The sequence below is a fragment of the Giraffa tippelskirchi genome, chromosome 12 (genome assembly GCF_054371585.1).
Source record: "Giraffa tippelskirchi isolate mGirTip1 chromosome 12, T2T-mGirTip1v1.2.pri, whole genome shotgun sequence".
In the NCBI taxonomy this organism is placed as follows: domain Eukaryota; kingdom Metazoa; phylum Chordata; class Mammalia; order Artiodactyla; family Giraffidae; genus Giraffa; species Giraffa tippelskirchi.
In genome coordinates this window covers 13429245-13449577 of record NC_137286.1, presented here as the reverse complement: position 1 = coordinate 13449577, position 20333 = coordinate 13429245, and the positions used below count along the sequence as shown (strand labels likewise).

Below are 20333 nucleotides of genomic sequence, written 5' to 3'. Positions count from 1 at the left end.
CTCTAGTTGCAGCGAGAGGGGCTACTCTCTAGCTGCAGTGCTCAGGCTTCTCATGTGGTGGTGGCTCTGATTGCAGAGCACAGGTCTAAGGTGCACAGGCTCGGGTCCTGAGCACAGGCTCAGCAGTTGTGGTGCACGGGCTTAGTTGCTCTGAGGCATGTGGGACCTTCCCGGACCAGGGATGGAACTGGTGTCCTCTGTACTGCAAGACGAATTCCTAATCGCTGGACCACGTGGGAAGCCCAGACTCCACACTCTATTAAGAATCAGGTTTGGGGTTGCAGATCAGTCATGATGACCAAATCTTCTCTTTGCTAGTAAGTGTAGAATTTCATCCATGTTTAAAATGAAAAAATTCTCAAAGACTTGTGTAGATACTTTTCACCTGAGGCCTTTAATTTGGCCTGAGAGACTCTAATCCATAGACATAAGTACATGGAACACTACAATGAATCACTGCTCTATTAAGGCTGAGGTGGTGATCAGTTACGATTTTAGTTCTGATAAAAAAGAAAAGGAAATGCCCACCTGAGAATTGAAAACCTCCAATGAGTCTCACCAAAATCTTCCCCCTGGCCTCAGTGCTCACGCCAGCCCATGTGGCTGTCCTCACCTCTGTGCCTTCAGGGTCAGTCCCCAGAGGCCTGGCAAGGGTCCCTCATAAGCCCTTTGGTGGATATAACAAGGACAGACCCCTTCCACCCATCACGGGCTCTGCTTCCTGCATTAATTCAGCTTTCACAGGCCATGTACCTGGGGCTGAAGCCAGCAAAGCTGACACACAGGAAGAAAGCATTTTAAGAGCCTTGGAGCAGCTCAAACAGAAGTCAGGGTTCAGAGGATCTTTATATACTGTTCACAGCTAAGGCCCCAGAGGACCCAATTATATCATACTTTGGATAACTTAAACAACTTGGATGATCCATCCTCCCAGCCTACAGCAGATAAAAACAGCAAATTCAAAGTGGACAGGAGCACGAGACAGACCCACCATGAGGAGCTAAGGGTAAGCTGGTTATCTGAGAGCAAGGAAGAGACCAGAGGCCCTGCACACATACACGAGGGCTCAAAGCCACAGTCTGAGGCTGTTCAGGGAAAGAATGAAGGCCTCTGCTCCCTCAACCTCCTGCAGTGGCACACAATGGCAACCGTGACTCGTTCATTCCTTCCTTCCTTCAGTCACACCCATCACACACCAAGAAAAATCTCTATCTGATCCAGAGACCTATTGTGAGGGTATAGAATTCCAGTGGACTAATTTTATAACAAAGGAAAAAAAAAGGATCTTAAAAGTAGAGAATTCATTTATTCATTTTAGACATATGGTCAGAGAATAATTTAAAATAAGCTTTTGGGGGACTTCTCTGGTGGTCCAGTGACCAAGACTTCCTACTCCCACTGCAGGCGGCCCAGGTTTGATTCCTGCTCAGGGAACTAGATCCCACATGTTGCAACTTGAAGAAAAAAAAAAAAGATCTCCTATGCCTCAATGAAGATTAAAGATTCCGTATGCTGCAACTAAGACCTGGCACAGCCAAATAAAGTAATAAAATAAATTAAATTAGATAAGCGTTTTGGTGGTGAGCATGACACTGGGGAAACTCACTCCTGCCCTCAGTCACGAAGCTGTGCTGTGCTCATTCTCACCAAGCTAAGTGAATAAAAACATTTGCTATAACAAATGTATCCTGTGATTTTTACCCGTACACAGATTCCTAGCAAACTTAAAAAAAAAAAAGACAGAGCGAGTAAGAGAGAAAAGCAGAAGTTCACTCATTTCTCATGGGAAGCTGATGCCCAATTTCTCTCAGGATTTCTGCTATTTTCAAAAGCTACCAGATTGTGGGTTTTGAATAGTTTCACAACATAACAGAGAAGACTCTGCTGGGTCCCTGCCAGCAAGGGCGGCTCTGTGACACATTTATGCAGGCAAAGAAGGAACAGCCCTACAGACAACTCCCTCCAAACATCTACTGGGTGCTGGGTCCTTGCTGAGAACATTCCATAGTCAACACAGTTCTCTGAGCTCAGCCCAAGTGTGATCCATCGTGTCCGACTCTGTGACCCGATCAACTGGGGCCCGCCATGCTCCTCTGCCCATGGAATTTTCCAGGAGAGAATACTGGAGTAGGTTGCCATTTCCTACTCCAGGGGATCTTTGACTCAGGGATCGAACCCGCATCTCTTAGGTCTCCTGCACTGGCAGGCAGGTTCTTTTACTACCAGTGCCACTTGGGAAGCCCAAGAAAGCTTGGCTCAAACCAAGAAAACTGGCAATTTTAAAAAGCTGATAAATGCTATGGGAACCCAAGGGAGGGACACCTCGTTTGCAGTAAGGATCAGGCAAGGCTCCTTGGAAGAAAAGCTATGACAAACCTAGACAGTGTATTAAAAAGCAGAGATATTATTTTGCCAACAAAGGTCCATGTAATCAAAGCTATGGTTTTTCCAGCAGTCATATATGAATGTGACAGTTGGATCATAAAGAAGGCTGAGCACCGAAGAACTGATGCTTTTGAAATGTGAGGCTGGAGAAGACTCTTGAGAGAGTCCCTTGGACTGCAAGGAGATCAAATCAGTCAACCTTAAAGGAAATCAACCCTGAATATTCACTGGAAGGACTGATGCTGAAGCTCTAATAGTCACATAATACCTGATGTGAAGAGTTGGCTCACTGGAAAAGACTTGATGCTGGCAAAGACTGAGGGCAGGAGGAGAAGAAGATGACAGAGGATGAGATGGCTGGATGGCATCACTGATCCAATGGACAAGAGTTTGAGCAAACTCTGGGAGACAGTGAAGGACAGGGACGCCTGGCGTGCTGTGGGGTCACAAACAGCTGGACACAACTTAGCAACTGAATAACAACAACAAGGCTTCCAAGAGGAAATGGCTTCTGAGTTGAGACCCCAGGAAGAGAAGAGGTAGGTATGGGAGCTTTGCAGGGAACAGCATATGTAAAGGCCTAGATGTAAGAGAACATGGTGCTTGTCAAGTTATAAACGCTTTGGTCTTAAGTTGGGGGTTGGTTTTCATGAGAAATAGGAGGCAGGGTAGGAAACAATATGGATGTCTGTACCTAGTGAGTCATAAGCAACAAATGGGTTGGGGGAGGGTTGAACACATCAGACACCCTCTGCATCAACCCATAAACCCAGGGGAAATCCCAAGACAGGCTGAGCTAATAGCTGAGTCTATGAAAAACCTTAACTTTACTACCTGCCTCCTGGAGTCCTGACACAGAGAAACTCCCTCCAGCCTTTCTTAGTAGAAACAGAATGCACGTAGGCTGACCTAAGCTATAAATAAAGCTACAGATGTGTGCAGCCATCAGCTTCCAAAACAGAAGGGAGACTAATACTGCACATGGGATAAAGGTGGACCTGGGGACAGAAATGTAGTGGGATGATTAAAGTACACCAACCTTTAAAATGTGGAGGCTGAATAAGAACAAGGCTGGAAGATTTCCTGACTTTCTAATCTCATGTCTGTGGCAGACATGACTAGTCAATCACAACACTTTTTTTTTTTACCGAGCCTGGAAGGAAGCCTCAGAACCCTTCTGAACACAGCCCTCTCCATACAGCCAGTGCCAATCAATAAACATTGGCACATGAAATGAAACCTGTCTTCTGTGCCTGGTACCTAATTTCTAGGGTCCTTCTGGTGCCAGTCTTTGATGCTCTAAGATGCCGTCATTTGAAGGTTCGTACATCCTCTGGATATGAAAAACCAATCTTATGTGTCAGTGATCAACTGGGTATGAAGATGGGGATTTAGATAAAGGAAGGCAACAACCCTTTCCAAGAGCAAGCTCTTCCTGCTGCAAACTGCCCACTGTCTTGCTGAGGCTGGAAGGCACAGTGACTTACCCATAGAGACGGGGGTCAGAGGAATGCAGCCACCCCACTACCACAGAGGCCCCTGGGTCCATGAGTCGCGAGCCAGGCTGAGGGTTGAACCCTCACAGCCGGGAAGGACTGACCCACTGGAGTTAATCCTGCCCTCTCCGTGTGCCCCTGCGCCTACAGACCATTCCAGTCCTTTCATATAACACTCTATCATTTGACTTAATCCCCAGAGCAATTCCCAAAGGCTGGTATTATCTGCGTTTTACAAACAAGAAGAGGCTCAGACAGGCTGAGCCACAGAGCTGAGATTTGGTCACCACTTGCTCGCTCCTAACTCGCTACCACCCCCTCCCTGAAACAGCTGCTATTTCTGTGCATTTCCTCGCAGAGCGGGGCTCCCTCTGGCTTAGTTTCTGATCCCAGTGCCACGGGGCAGGTATTTCAGCCAGGGTCTGCTGACTGAGGGACTGCCGGTAACTGTGAACATCATGTCTGGGTAGAAGAACAAAGAGAACACAGCTTCCATTTCCTTTCTTGTTGGGATGGAGACATACACACACACACACACACATTTTTTCTTAATAATTCTACATTCTGTTCTCTCCTAACTTATATGCTGGAGTGAACCACTCACTGTGCTTTCCCTGGTTTCTTAGTTTAAAACCAGTCATTTCATACGGATGAGTATGGGGGCTGTCTCATTGATTTGAAAATAGCACTGCACTGAACATGACCCTGCTTCTCCTCAAGGTAATAATGACATCTCAAGACTCACCCCCACGGGCACAGCTCTGTGGGCCCTCCTGGGGGCTCTGCTTACACTGAGAAGAGCTGTTATCATTTTAACAAGGTTACCTTGGGTTCCATAAGGAACAGTATGGGCACATGGGGACCCTCCATAATACCTGCCCTGGGTCACGGGGTAGGAGGAGACGGGCACCTCTACACACCACCTCACAGCCTGGGGGGCAATTCCTGTGAAACCCTCACCAAGATCTCTTACATCTGGAACGTTACACTTGTGACGCCCATCAGGCACTCCCTCATTTATTTAATTAGTCATTCAACAAATGTTTATCACAGGTGGACTCTGCAGGCACCAGTGCAGGGGTGCTCCAGACTGCACCCTGTCCAGTGACACCCCTGTCTCTCCTGCACCCGGCCCAAGTCTGCGCCCATCTGCAGGGATCTCCCCACCACCTCGTGTGGGTAATGAGAACCTCTGCCCGAGTGATGTACGGCAGCCGTTCCCCGGTCACAGAGACAATCTGAAACAGCCACATCAAGCCCCTCAGACCAGTACAGCCAGATATGACTCCCGAGCCCAGCCTTCCCCGGGCCGCAGAAGCTGAGAGCTAATTCATTTTCCAGCACCAAACAACTGAGCATCAGAAAGGGAGAATGAACCCCAAGAAGGCAGCAAGTCTGCACTGGCTGGAGGTGAGGTGATGGCAGAGGCAGGAGGCGATCAGAGAAAGGGTCCCCCCACCACGCGCCAGGCGGAAAACGCAAAGCCCAAACATCATGGGGGGAACACAGAGACCTTTGGCAAATAACAGCTCATCCCTCCTCCTCGGACGGCCACGGCCACAGAGAGCAGACCCGGTGGATGCCATGCGCGCTCACGCAGCCAGGGAGTCCCCCTCTGTGTACGGCCCATCGCTAGGAGGCGACCAAACAAAGTCTCGTTTCCAGGCAGGTCCCGAGGCTGCTCCAAAGGACGGCATCCGGCCACCCCTGAATGCTCGCTGGGCTTGGCAGTGTTACTCAAGCGCTTCATGTTCCTGGAAGAGCCAAGTGCTGGCTCTCGGCTTCAGAGCCCAGCACCCTCCTCGCTCTGGACAGATCAGAGACTCATTTCTGAGTCCAGCGGGCAGTACAGAGCTGAAGGAGCAGGCTGCGAGCCACGCCACGTGAACTCGCGCCTGGGCACTTTTCTGAACCTGCTTCTTCAAGAATGAACGGGAAACACGAACAGGATCAATGCCTGCGAGATGAACTTTTATTTACTAACTTCTTCCCTCCTCGTTTGAAAGACCTATGTGCGTGCATCAAGTCACTCAGTTGTGTCCGACTCTCTGTGACCCCATGGACTGTAGCCCCCCAGGCTCCTCTGTCCATGGGATTCTCCAGGCAAGAACACTGGAGTGGGTTGCCATGCCCTCCTCCAGGGGATCTTCCCAACCCGGGGATCGAACCTGTGTCTCACATCTCCTGCACTGGCAGGTGGGTTCCTTACCACTAGTGCCACCTGGGAAATCCTAAAGGACCTAAGATTTTTGCAAATGCAAACATAAAAATACACACATGGGATAAGAATTCAGGAGAACTAAAAAAAAAACAGCTCAAGTTTGGGAGAAAGAACACAAGAACTGCATTGTTCATTAGCGTCAAGGGCAGATCCTTGACTCCCCTATGTTGCTTGGCAAGTAGGGCACTGGGGGTGGGGTGGGGGTGGGGGCACAGAGCACAGGGTGGTGGCCAGGGAGGGAAGACAGCCGCCTGCTTTCTCAAAGAACAATCTCAGAGGCAGGAAGACTGCTCATAATCAACCAGACTTGGAGCCCTCTCCCTGTTGCAGGGCTGGAGGTGAGCCAGCCCCCAGATGCACCGGCCCCCGGAGGTTCCAGCTTGTCAAAGGCAGAGCTGTGTCTTGAGGGAAGGTTTCTATGGGATCCGAGAAGCACTTCAAGGATGTCCTTGACAAGCCAGCGAGTAAACACTGAGAGGGTTAAATATTAAATTCCAAGGAGCCTCAAGAGTTCCGTTTCCCTCTGGCCTTTGAAACCTAAACTTCAGCCGTGACAGAACACTTCCTCCCTGCGCCCTGGGCTCACTGCTCCTCCTGGGACCGCTGGTACATTCCCCCTCCTCCAAGCTCGTCCCACCTGGACACTCGTGCTCTGCCGCTCTGTTTAGAGTTCCTTGAGGCTCTGCCACATACCGCCTCCTCCAGGAAGCCTTCCTGACCTGCCCAGGGAAGAACTTATTACCCACCGTGTATTCTGTGGGAAGCACACTCACACTGCTTCTCGCCCTGGAGCAGGCTAGTGATGGACCCCGTCTTCCACCCCTCTTGCCCCAACGCAGACTAGGGGCTCCATGAGCAGACACAGCCTGTTCAACTCCGCAGCCCCTGGACCCACAGTGGGCATTTTACAGGGAGAGCTTGAGGCGGGCTTGGGCTGAGCTCCTCTGAGCCTCTGGCCCAGGGGTGCCACTCAGAGGAGGAAGGAAGCAAGGGCGTTCTCATCTTCTATCCAGGAGAGTCAGAAATCAGCCTTCTGGTTCCTTCAGCTGGAGCAGCAGGAGACCAGAGGCCTGCACCAGCCATGAAGGAAGGACTTTCACAGCATCGGTGGGCAGAGACTCCCTGACTCCTCAAGGGGCTTCCCCTGTCCCTGGAAGCCCTTTTTGTAACCATGGTGAGAGCGAAAAGACTGAGGACAAGGACCAGATCACGGAACAGCAAAGAATGGAATCCCCAAGGCTATCCTCCAAGGTCCCAGCCATATTCACAGACAGGACCCCATAGGGTACAAACACAGGGTCAGCCCCTCCAGGGGACCCACGAATCTTGCCTGGCATTTATAACTTGAGAAACACCAGGCAGGATAATGACGATGGCGGGTCATATATAACCATCAGCATGACTTATGGTGATATACACATCTCTGCATCTCTTACCTATAGGACTGCCATGCTGTGTGCCTCTGAATGAGTTCCCTCCCCTCTCCGGCCTGGGTTTCTGTACCTACACAGCTCTCGCCTTTCCATTCTAAACAGCTTGGGAGCGATCAGCAATTCACAAGTCTGAAACCCACCACTGCGCTTGGATACAAACCTTGGAAGACAACACAGTGCCCTCTTCCAGCATGACTGCTCTATGATTCACCGCAGAAATTAATTTGCTAACACCCTGGCTTCTTGTCAGAACAATCTAGTCTTTTTCATGTGTGTGGCACGGTGACAAGCCTGGCTGCAGAGAAATCAGGGCTTGGTGCTCTGGCAAACACTTTACAGATGCTGCAGACACTAGGATCACTTGGTTCTAATGTAGAATACACTCTTCAATAAACCAGGTAAATATGTTTCATGGAGGCATAGCCAGCCAGGCAACAGTGCGAGCAGCTTCCAGTGCAGCATCACCAGCCTAGTGCAGCCACACACGTGGTGTTGAGCAGAGGTTGACTCTCACTTGACCCTGATCACTGACACTTGACAGTTTTATCTGTGGGAGCCTGTGGCTAACATCTATAAGGAGCGCTAGCTTGATGGAAGAGGGAAGTGAGGACAGGACAGACAAGTAGATAAAGCCCGTTTCCAGCACTTAAGGTCTATTTATTTGGCATCTACTACGTGCCAGGCACTGCTCTAGATACTTAGAAAGACACTGGCGGGGACTTTCCTGGTGGCCCAGTGGCTGAGATTTTTGCACGCTGCAACAAAGATCAAAGATCCCACGTGCCACAACTAAGACATGGCACAGCCAATCAATCAATAAATAAAAACTAATAAAAAAAAAAAAACCCCAATACCACACAAGACATTGGCAACAACAAATCCCCTAAGATTCCTGCCTTCATGACAGATTACATCCTAGAGGGGGAAAAACAAGCAATGGGGGAAAAAAACAAGCAATGCAGCAGACAGGGAAAGATAAGTAAATGAGAGAGCATAGTGGAGGGTGATAAATGTTATGAAAGAAAAGAAGGCAAAGCAGGATGAGAGGACAGGAAGTCCCAGGGAAGAGGAGGATACAGCTACACACAGGAGGTCATCAGGATGGGGTGCACTGAGAAGGTCACATTTGAGCAACAACTTGAAGGATCTATTCCTTTTTCTAGTAGTTACATATGGATGTGAGAGTTGGACCATAAAGAAAGCTGAGCGCCGAAGAATTGATGCTTTTGAACTGTGGTGTTGGAGAAGACTCTTGAGAGTCCCTTGGACAGCAAGGAGATCCAACCAGTCCATCCTAAAGGAGATCAGTCCTGAATATTCATTGGGAAAACTGATGCTGAAACTCCAATACTTCGGCCGCCAGATGCAAAGAATTGACTCATTTGAAAAGACCCTGATGCTGAGAAAGGCTGAAGGCGGGAGGGGAAGGGTACAACAGAGGATGAGATGGTTGCATGGCATCACCAACTCAATATACTTGAGTTTGAGCAAGCTCCAGGAGTTGATGATGGACAGGGAAGCCTGGCGTGCTGCAGTCCATGGGGTTGCAAAGAGTGGGACACGACTGAGCGACTGAACTGAAGTGATTCTTGTGAATGTCTGGGAAAAGCATTCCAGGCTAAGGGAACAGAGTTAGAAGGCCACCCAGGTGCTAGCCAGGAGAAGGATGGTGGAGGCTGGAACCAGGGGGGCAGCGGGGCACGAGGAGAGGAGCATGGCTCTGGTGCAAGTAGAGCCAGGGCACCTGCCTGAGGGATGGGAGTGGGGTCAGACATGCGGAGAGAAGGATCAGACATGGCCACCTGGAAACAAGACAAAGGACGCCCTGCAACACCAGTCCCGGCAGTCTGCACCCAGCCCAGCTGCCGGGGACGGCGCTGCTGCTGTGCACCCTTATGTGAACGTGAGGGAGGGCTACAGCCGGGTCCTATGGGACCCTATGCCAGGCTCCAAGAAGTGGGGTCTGCAGTAATGAGGCGCCGGACAAGATGCTTCCCCAGGGACAGGTATCCAAGGAGATGGTAGCAAAAGCATGCACAATCAGAGAGGAAATAAAGAGATGATTTGAGGTACAAACAGGAAAGCAGAGAATGGGGATTGGAGGCCAGGAGGGCAGCCACCGAGGACAGATTTTAAAATATATGAAGTGTTTTCTCGTATTCACTGAACTGCCCTTAAATCCCACCTGAGGTAGGAATAAAGAGAACATCTTGTCCGGTGGGTGCGGGATGACAGACATACAGAGACATCTCATAGTGTGAGTCACAACATCTTCCTTTTTCAGGTCAGAGGAAGGGGGACAAGGGATTGGTGTTCTGGGATCATTCACTGTCACTGTGTGTGCGTCTGTCTGACTGTCTCTCCAAGGGGGTGCATTTACCAAAACCAACAAATAACCCCAATCATTCACTGTCACTGTGTGTGCGTCTGTCTGTCTGTCTCTCCAAGGGGGTGCATTTACCAAAACCAAAAAATAACCCCAATCATTCACTGTCACTGTGTCTGTGTATATCCGTCTCTCTGTCTCTCCACTGAGGTGCATTTACCAAAACCAAAAAATAACCCCACACTGAAACGTTATAAATGATGGTACAGTGTCAGCATCAGCTAAAAAGAACATAGGTTTGCTCCCGAGCTGGGGGACAGAATTTGTTAAAAAAAAAAAAAAAAGCCTCCCCATCCACCCCTTCTAGACAACCACACAAGAAAGAAACCAACTTTGTTCTTTATTTTAAAAGAAACCCCAAATGCTTCACCCACCTAATTTTAAAATTTAAAACAGAAAACACCATTCCACAAATGTGTCTCTGGCACTCATGTTTGCGTCTTCTTGCTGGTGCCTCTCCCCTGACAACCTCCTTGCTCTCAGAGTCCCCCTGAGACTCCTGTCAAAACCTACCCATGCGTGCTCCCACCCATGCGTGCTCCCAGCTCTCATCCCTTCAGCCTTGCTCCGGGGGAGGCGGCCCGTCCCCTCTCAGCATAGCCCGCAGAAGCCGCCGTCAGTCAGCCCTGCCTGCTGGGGGCCCTCTGAGATTGCTACACTGGGTGGGATTCTCATCCTTAAGTTTCCCAGAGGTCCCCGTCTCATCTTAACAACTTCTCCATCGAACTGGGGCTGGAACCTCTTCGACTGATATGCATTGATTCCATATGGCCCGAGGGACTTGGAGACATTCCATTCACCTGTCGGTTTAAAGGGCTTCCCTGGTGGCTCAGACGGTCAAGAATCCGCCTGCAGTGCAGGAGACCTGGGTTCAATCCCTGGGTCAGGAAGGTCCCCTGGAGGAGAGCATGGCAACCCACTCCAGTATTGCCTGGAGAATCCACATGGACAGAGGAGCCTGGTGGGGTCGCAAAGAGTTGGACACAACTGAGTTTAAAATCAGCTTAAATCTTAAACTAAGTGTAAAATCAGCTTCCCGAGAGTGTTCTCAAACTGGATTGTGAGGAAGGCTGCACCACTCAGTACATTTATGGCGGAAAAAAAATCACTAAACCGCATACTTAAAATAGGTGAATTCTGGACTTCCCTGATGGTCCAGTAACTAAGATTTCACGCTCCCAATGCAGGGGGCACAGGTTCGATCCCCAGTGGGGAAGATCCCACATGCTGTGTGGTGTGGCCAAAAAAAAAAAAAAGTGAATTTCATGGTATGCAAATTATACCCTAACAAAGCTATTTAAAAATCAGCGTCCACATCCTTGCAGGTGTTTCTGTTCAGTGCCAGAACCGAGGTGGGACCTGGGTTCCCTGCATGTGGACAGTCTTTCTCACCGTGTGGTTCAGAGAGGCTGGAACAGAGAGGCTCTGAAGACAGGGGTGGAGCCAGGGTTCTGGTGAGTAGAGATGCCTTCTGGAGAAGGGAGGGGATTCTAGACAGCAGTAGGAAGGGAGGGGCCAACACAGGAAGGTGGCAAATTACGCAGTATGATGGGGTGATGGGGTGACATGGTTGGGGAGGAAGACATGTTTAGCACTAAACTGACTCATAAATATTAGTCACTCAATTGTGTCCAACTCTTTGTGACCCCATGGACTGTAGCCCACCAGGCTCCTCTGTCCATGGGGATTCTCCAGGCAAGATACTGGAATGGGTTGCCATTCCCTTCTCCAGGGGATCTTCCCGACCCAGGGATCACCCCCGGGTCTCCTGCATTGCAGACCAATTTTTTACCGTCTAAGCTACCAGATTAACTCATACGTCACTGTCATTTTTGTAGGTCAAATGGTTAAGCACTGTCAACTGCCTGACACTTGTTCACATGTGATTTGGACCAGAGCTCAGGCCTAGGGTTTAGGTGGAACAAACTCTCACTCAGCCCCTCTGCTCATGGGTTAGGTGGCCGAGGGCTTGTCACTTCAACCCTGTGACCTGCCATTCTCTCATCTATAAATGCGACGGCACGGCCACACCCCAGAAGCACACTTTCACTTCCACTTTTAAATACATGTCTGGTGCTCAACATATGGCGAGTCACCAAGGGCTCAAGCAGGGAGGGTCCTTCTTTCCTGCTCCTCTGCTCTCCTCTCCTCATCCGACAACGCTGTCTCTAGAGCAGGTGGAACAGCAGAACTACACCTGAACCACCAACCTCTCTGGGCACCTCTCTCTTAATACCAGTCCCCCAAATGAGGCAGGACAAGCAGCACAGTTCTGCTAAGCAAAGCAGACCCTCATTTTCCTCATGTTACTGCTGAAACACGAGAGCCCAGCTGTCCCCAGTGCTTGGGGCTGCATCTGGCATCCTCTACCTGGTGGTTTAGTCACTAAGTTGTGTCCGACTTTTGCGACCCCGTGGACTGTAACCTGCCAGGCTCCTCTGTCCATGGGGTTCTCCAGGCAAGAATACTGGAGCGGACTGCCATTTCTTTCTACCTGGGGGAACCATGAAATAAAGCCAGAAAACAAATGGCCCCAGGGCAGAGCCAGGGACAGCACAAACCAAGGGCTCTCTGTTACTAACACATCAAGTAGCAAACGGCGTTACTGCCAGGGGCTGCCAGGTGGGTCTGGGGGCATTCTGCACAGCCAATGTGATGCTCATGGGCCTGTGGCACTGAAGACAAGTGGGAGATCAAAGAAACCCCTTCCTTTGGCTCTCGCAGAGAACAGGGGAGTGGGGGTCCAGAAGGACCCCTCACCATGAGCAAAGTGATTTCATGCTCAGCTTCCCTTGACCCAAGCGCCTTCAGAAGCTGCTGCTGCTGCTCTCAGGGCCAGGGCTCCTCTACGAGGAACGTCTTCGATGGGTCACAAAGTGTACCCCTCCTCTGGGCTCCAGACAACCTGAGCTCACATGGACAGGAGCATGGATGGTCAGGCTCCCATGAGAGCAGGGTGAGGAGGTACCCACAGAGGCAAGCTTCAGCCCCTCCTGCGAAAGCCTCTCATGGTGGGATCCTTCCCATAGGACCTGATCCCACACTCAGTCCAGGAGGCTCACAAGGTCTCCATGGGAACCAGAGGAGTCCCAGCCAGCAGGCAGGCACGTCTATCCCTGAGGCCCACAAGTTTCCATCCAGGAGCCACAGTTGCAGGTCAATGCACAAAACCATGCAGAGGAGGAAAGGCAGCACCCCGTTTAACTTACACAGTTGTTAACTGTCAGGTTGGAACTAAACTCTGGCTTTCTGTAAGGTGTCCAGGAGGACATTTCAGTCTTTTAAAGTCATACCAAGTGTTCAGGAACAGGACTTAGGATCTTACCTACTCAGGCCACAGAGGCCAGCGGGAAATGTGAGAACAGACACATGACAGGGGGTCCCAGTGAAATGTACACGGGGAAATAAAGCAGCACAGGGTGCCAGCGGAAGGGACATTAGTTCCCGCCAAAGATTCTTTCCCAGCTGGTTCAGAGGGTAAAGGATCTGCCTTCAAGGCAGGAGACCTGGGTTCGATCCCTGGGTCGGGAAGATCTCCTGGAGGAGGGCATGGCAACCCACTCCAGTATTCTTGCCTGGAGAATCCCCATGGACAGAGAAGCCTGGTGGGCTACATTCCATGGGGTCACAGAGTCAGACACGACTGAGCGACTAGCACTTTCATTTTCAAAGATTTTTTCTTGTCAGTAGGAACCATACCCCATGATGGTATGAGGAGAGATCCCTGGGTAGGGTTGGGGACGGGGGCAGTCCACCATATTACTTAAGCCCCAAAGACCAAGGAAGCAGTGGCTTCCTTGGAACTCCCATCTGAGGGGTTGTGAGGATATATTCTCAAGAAAGAAACGTGCTCTTGGCATAAAGCCTTGGGGTTATAAGCCCACCCTTTACAATCACACCCAAATGAGCATGTGTGTTCACTGTGCTGGCTCCAGGCTGGCAGCCAGAGCTCTGCCTCCAACAGCTGCCCAGGGCACAGCCCAGGCTCCACGGGGGGCGAGGGCAGCCTCCACTCACCAGACAGCGGGTCTTTGCCAATCATCAAGACATTAGGCAAATTCATGACGATCAGCTGCTGGAGAACTTCCTGTGGAAACAAAGGGGGAAGGATACCATTAAGAACAGAAAACAAAATAAAGACTGATTAAGAAAATTAGAGTGTACCAAATCACTGGAGGAGTGTGCAGCCATTATGAAAACAGCTGCTATGAAAATACTATATATATATATATATAATAGGAAGGAAAATGTAAGATATAAATAAATGAAAAGTCAAAACAGCTAACTGTTTGCTTCTGCCTTGATTATTCCTAAATAAAAATTATGTCTGCATGTGTACAGAGACTTTGGGGGAAAAGAAGATATATTAAATGCTTTATTAATAGGACTAGCACTGAGTTTCTTTTAAAGGATGTCTTTATTTTTATTGTATGATTTCCTTGTGCAACTAAAAAATGCAGAATAAACATTAAAAGGGCTTCCCTTGTGGCTCAGCTGGTAAAGAATCTGCCTGCAATGTGGGAGACCTGGGTTCGATCCCTGGTTTGGGAAGATCCCCTGGAGAAGGGAAACACTACCCATTCCAGTATTCTGGCCTGGAGAATTCCACGGACTGTATAGTTCATGGGGTCGCAAAGAGTTGGACACGACTGAGCGACTTTCACTTTCACTTTGAAACATTAAAAGAGATGTTACTAAGCCTTTACAAGCTGACAATTCAGGATTCTGGCATTCAGTAGGTCTTTGGTACAAGTTATAAATAAAGAGACTTCTCTTTTTTCAGCAGTGACTTTCCTGTTGCTGTTGTTTGGTCACTCAGTTATGTCCAACTCGCTGTGAGCCCATAGACTGGAGCACACAGTCCCTCCCTGGGGGAGGGATAAGTCAGAGCTGATCTGCAGTCCCCACCCACACCCCCAGAGACATGGCCCACAGGAAATGCCCGGCCTCCTGCCCTCACACCAAGGGCCCCTGAAAGAAGGCCCAGGCTCCAGCCATCGACACGCCCCCTGTCGTGGGGGTTTTAACAAGTTCCCCTCTGCGTGTGCTAGCCCACTGCTCACATTTCCCAGAGTATTTCTCAGGGCAGGTTGGTCTTCCCTGCCCAGATGTGCCTTGTTTCTCACAAACCCAGAAGATAAAATATCTAATTCTACAGAAGACAAGAAAGGCAGTAGGATTCAGTAATATTCTTGGTTTTGCAAAAGTGGTCACCATAGAAACTCTTGACCAACAAAGCTACGCTTACACCTTTAAAAAAAAATGCTTCCATTGAGAGACGAGTTTTTTTCCAGCAGTCACTCTACTGCATGGCGTGAGGACTCTCTGAACTCAGGACGTTGCCAACCAGCGCTGATGAATAAAAGGGGACAGTGAATACAATCGGCTACTCCTGCAGGGCCCAGCTGATCACCTCAGAGCTCTCTGAATCCTCAGATGGGAACGGCGGCCTTGGCAAGCTCGCCAAGAGAGGCCAACACCTTCACAGTGTCAGCTACAGACTGGCACTTGCCATCGACCTCTACAAGGATTCAATCCCGTGCTGCAGCAGCTGCTGATTTCCAACATCCCCTGAAAGGCGTTTGAGGTGGTGAGAAGGGAGGCGCTCTGCGCCTGGGGGGAAAATTGGCAGGACGGGTCTTCAGATAGTTAGGTATTTTCAGAAGCTGATTTTCTGAGCCCAATTCTTGTATCTCCCCATGTCTAGAAAAGCACAAAAATCCTTCACGGTGACAGCCGTTCCTCATGACTAGCAGAAAGCTTCACCAGACTAGCAGAAGCCTTCTGGAAAAATATGTGCTTGACTGCGTGTACTCCCCCTTCACCCAAGTCACGTATACACTGACCTACCCCCGCCTCTTTGGAGCAGTTCTCAGAGCTATCTGAGGTGCTGTCTCCGGGGGTGCAGTCCTCATTCTGCCCCAAGTAAAATGTAATTCTCAGATTCAGTGCGTGTTTTTTAAGTTGACAACAGAATGTACAAAATGATCTGCTCCACCCTCCTCATTATCTTTCTACAGCTCCCACCACACCAAACACTCCCGGCCCCTCTCAGTGCTCAGTGTTGGAGGACATCTTTCTTTACTATCTGAGGTCACATGTCACTGCGTCCGAGACGGCCAGTGTTTTCTCAAGTTTTGGGCAGAGTCTGAGTTGTGTAACAGCCTCAGCCTTCCTTCAGGGCTTGGAAAAGTCAGTGCAGTTTCTCAGCTGGATGTGCTCGCCAAAGGATTCCGCAGTAGCACCCTCGGGCAAAACACACACAGCCAGTAAAATCAGATAAACCCACTTCCAGCAAAAGGAAGGACTCCCAGCCAGGTCAGCCATTCTGTCATGGCCTCCCTGGTGGCTCAGGCAGTAAAGAACCTGTCTGCAATGCAGCAGCCCTGGTTTGACCCCTGGGTCGGGACGATCCCCTGGAGAAGGAAATGGCAACCCACTCCAGTATACAGTCCATGAGATTGCCAAGAGTCAGACCGACTTAGGGACTAAACCACCAAGAACTGCTAAGTCACATCAAAACTAAGTCACTTTAACTTGGGGACATTCAATAAATAACAATATTGCTAGCAATGTCATGGGGTCCCTATCTAGTCTCAATGCTAAACTCAAGTGCTCAGCCCAATTTCTAGAAGAGTTTCTTGTTATCAACGTCCAACCAACCACATTCCCAATGGATACAGTCTTGGCTGGTTTCCACTCTGCTGTAGTGCAACTGTCTGGAGCACCAGCCCTCTTATGATGGTATTTGAAGAGGGTACACGTTTATAAAGGAGATTTGTTGTTGTTCAGTTGTTCACTTGTGTCCGACTCTTTGTGACCCCGTGGACTGCAGCACCCCAGGCTTCCCTGTCCTTCACTATTTCCCAGAATTTGCTCAAACTCATGTCCATTGAGTCAATGATGCCATCCAACCATCTTATCCTTTGTTGACCCCTTCTTCTCCTGCCCTCAGTCTTTCCCAGAATCAGGGTCTTTTCCAATGAGTCAGCTCTTCATATCAAGTGGCCAAAATAGCTTCAGCATCAGTCCTTTCAAAGAATATTAAGGACTGATTTCCTTTAGGATTGGCCGATTTGATCTCCTTGCAGTCCAAGGGACTCTCAAGAGTCTTCTCCAACACCACAGTTCAAAAGCATCAATTCTTTGGCGCTCAGCCTTCTTTATGGTCCAACTCTCACATCCATGCTTGATTGACTACTGGAAAAACCATAGCTTTGACTAGACGGACCTTTGTCAGCAAAGTGATATCTCTGCTTTTTAACAAGCTGTCTAAATTGGTCATAACTTTTCTTCCAAGGAGCAAGCTTCTTTTAATTTCATGGCTGTAGTCACCATCTGCAGTGATTCTGGAGCCCAAGAAAATAAAGTCTGTCACTGTTTCCATTGTTTCCTCATCTATTTGCCATGAAGTGATGGGACCAGATGCCATGATCTTCATTTTTTGCATGTTGAGTTTTAAGCCAGCTTTTTCACTCTCCTCTTTCACTTTCATCAAGAGGCTCTTTAGTTCCCCTTCACTTTCTGCCATTAGGGTGGTGTCATCTGCATATCTGAAGTTATTGATATTTCTCCTGGCAATCTCGATTCCAACTTGAGCTTCATGCAGCCTGGCACTTGGCATGATGTACTCTGCATATAAGTTAAATAAACAGGGTGACAATATACAGCCTTGATGTACTTCTTTTCCAATTTGGAACCAGTCTGTTGTTCTATGTCCAGTTCTAACCGTTGCTTCTTGATCTGCACACAGGTTTCTCAGGAGGCAGGTCTGGTAGTCTAGTATTCCTGTCTCTTTAAGAATTTTCCACTGTTCGTTAGGAAGCAGATAAAGAATGTGAAATCATCTTGAAGGTCTCTGCAATAATGTAAAGCAGAATTTTTACGGTAACAATAACCTAAGAAAAAGACTGCTGGAAACACTGCTAGAAAATACTGCTGAGAAATCCATGTATTCTCCTTCTAAAACTGGATGTTTAATTTTACCTAATCTGGGCTTTCCAATTTTCCCACAATATGCATCACTTCCACAGTTAGGAAGTAATGTTTCATGAACAATGTTTTATTGATGTGTTCCTTTCAAAGCCTCATGGGTCTCCTAAGATTTAATCCTGTGGCCCAAAATACCCCTAAGATGTTAACTGTTCCCCCTGAAGGACCATTAATCATATTCCAGCAAAAACAGCTTCGGAGGTTTGAGTACCACGGTGAGAACTGTCTAGCAGAAATACATGAGAAACATTCATTTTGAATGTTCTATATATCTGTGGCTGATTCATGTTGGTGTATGGCAGAGACCAACACAATATTGTAAAGCTATTATCCCCCAATTTAAAAAAAGAAAAGTAAAAAGAAACAAATGACAACATACAAATAACATAACTTAATTAAACCAACATTTCCAAAATATTATTGTTTCACCACTGAATCAACATAAAACCATGCAAGAGATGATTTCACACTTTTTTTCACACTAAGTCTTTGAAATCCACTGTGTAGTTTACACTCACAGCACATCGGAATTCGGATGCCAAATTGTCATTGGAAACACGATCTGAATAAGTAGATTCGCACACCCAAGTTGTTCCAAACACACTTACAGTTCTTCCAATAACTGAATCCAGTATCGGTTTTTCAATCCAAGTAAATGAAAAATTCACTTCCTCTGTCACACACCAGCCACATTCTGGAGGCCGCGCCAGCCACACATGGCTAGTGGCCGTCATGCTCCACAACACCGGAGACAGGGGGACTAAGCAAATGCGTCTCCTCGGGGTGGCGGGGCCTCCAGGGCAACGGGCCAGGCCCTCATCTAGTGGGGACGTGAGGAGGCTGCTGACGACTGGACCCTCCGCCTGCTACTCGTAACAGAAGGCCACTGTGGAGACCGCAGCTGACACTGGCCTGCTGGGTGGGCAATGGTCACACCCCCACTGGCGGCAGGGGTGGACGAGTATGGAGATGTGCTCTGAGCAGTCCTCAAATCTGCCAACAAGCCTTCCTGGTGCCGTGGGCCTCTGTGAAGGCAGAAACAAAGGCCACTGTTGCATCCTGAGGCCCCGATGAGGGAGGAGGGCACACAGGAGCCTTGTGGCCTCTCACATCACCCCATCCTTCTTGTGGCCTGACAGCGGGAGGGGAGAGTCAGGCCTGGGGAGCCGCCATCGCGGAGACACCCTCCCTCCGCAGAGAACTGGGCTGCCGCCAGTGAAGGGGGAGGGAGCAGGAGAGGGGGATTCAAGCACCGAGATCCAGAGCAGACTTTGTACACCCCTTCTCTCTCTGCCCTGCACCTCCTTTAGGTTTGGTCTGAGATGCTAGGATAAGATGTGGGAGAAATCCCAGATTTCCCTTTTCCCAAGTGAAACTGCACTAACCTCATCTTGGAAGGACCTCGTTGCTAACCACTTCAAACAAACGAAAGGAAAAGTCACAAAAGTAGGTCAGAGGAGGGTGGCAGCACTTGGATTCTCAGCAGCAAGGGGCTGGGGCTAGAAAGGGCTTTGTAACACAAAAGGGGAAAGAGCCCACTGGACCTCATCCAGGCTGCAAACCTAAAATTTAGGAGGAACTGATGCTTTTGAACTGTGGTGTTGGAGAAGACTCTTGAGAGTCCCCTGGACTGCAAGGAGATCCAAACAGTCCATCCTAAAGGAAATCAGTCCTGAATATTCATGGGAAGGACTGATGCTGAAGCTGAAACTCCAATACTTTGGCCACCTGATGCGAAGAACTGACTCACTGGAACAGACCCTGATGCTGGAAAGGAGGGTAGGAGGAGAAGGGGTGACCGAGGATGAGATGGTTGGATGGCACCACCGACTCAATGGACATGAGTTTGAGCAAGCTCCTTGAGTTGATGATGGACAGGGAAGCCTGGCGTGCTGCAGTCCACGGGGTTGCAAAGGCTCAGGACTGAGCGACTGCACTGAACTGATCAACTCCAAAGTTCCTTCCAGGGCTGTGTCGACACAAACAAGGCCCGACACCTGGGGGGGAGGGGTACCGACTGAGCAGGGCAGTCTCCAGGAAGTGTCTGGCACCCCAGCTGGAGGTCCCAGCAGCAGCATCTGGCTTCACACAGTCAATAAGCTCAGAGACTCCAACTGCCCTCAGACTGCCAGCCTTCTGATCCAGACTCTCCAGAGGCCACCTGGGGGGCACACAGGGAGTGACAAGGGGCCGCCTGGAGGCCGGGGCACTGGCTCCCAGGGGTCACAGGTGAGGGAAGCTCTCAGAACCAGGAAGCTGAGGGGAAGGAAGATGCTCCCTTCCTCCTAGAATCCTCTTAGGACAAGAACAGATGTACCCAGTGGGGAAAACCCAGGACACGGGAGGGGGTGCCCCACTCCAGACTTCACAGGTGACGAGGCTCTGCCGGGGGTAGGAAGGATGATACAGGAGGGGGACAG

General features: G+C 49.5%; 1 protein-coding gene across 4 annotated transcripts in view; it reads right to left on the bottom strand.

Annotated features, from left to right (window-relative positions):
- Positions 1-20333, bottom strand: part of CCDC88C (coiled-coil and HOOK domain protein 88C) — a 143086-nt gene that overhangs the window by 66038 nt on the left and 56715 nt on the right. For all 4 annotated transcript variants that reach the window (XM_081548277.1, XM_081548278.1, XM_081548280.1 and 1 more), the window contains one exon: positions 13939-14008. In XM_081548277.1, the coding sequence (XP_081404403.1) occupies positions 13939-14008 (70 nt within the window). The remainder of the gene's footprint in view (positions 1-13938; positions 14009-20333) is intronic.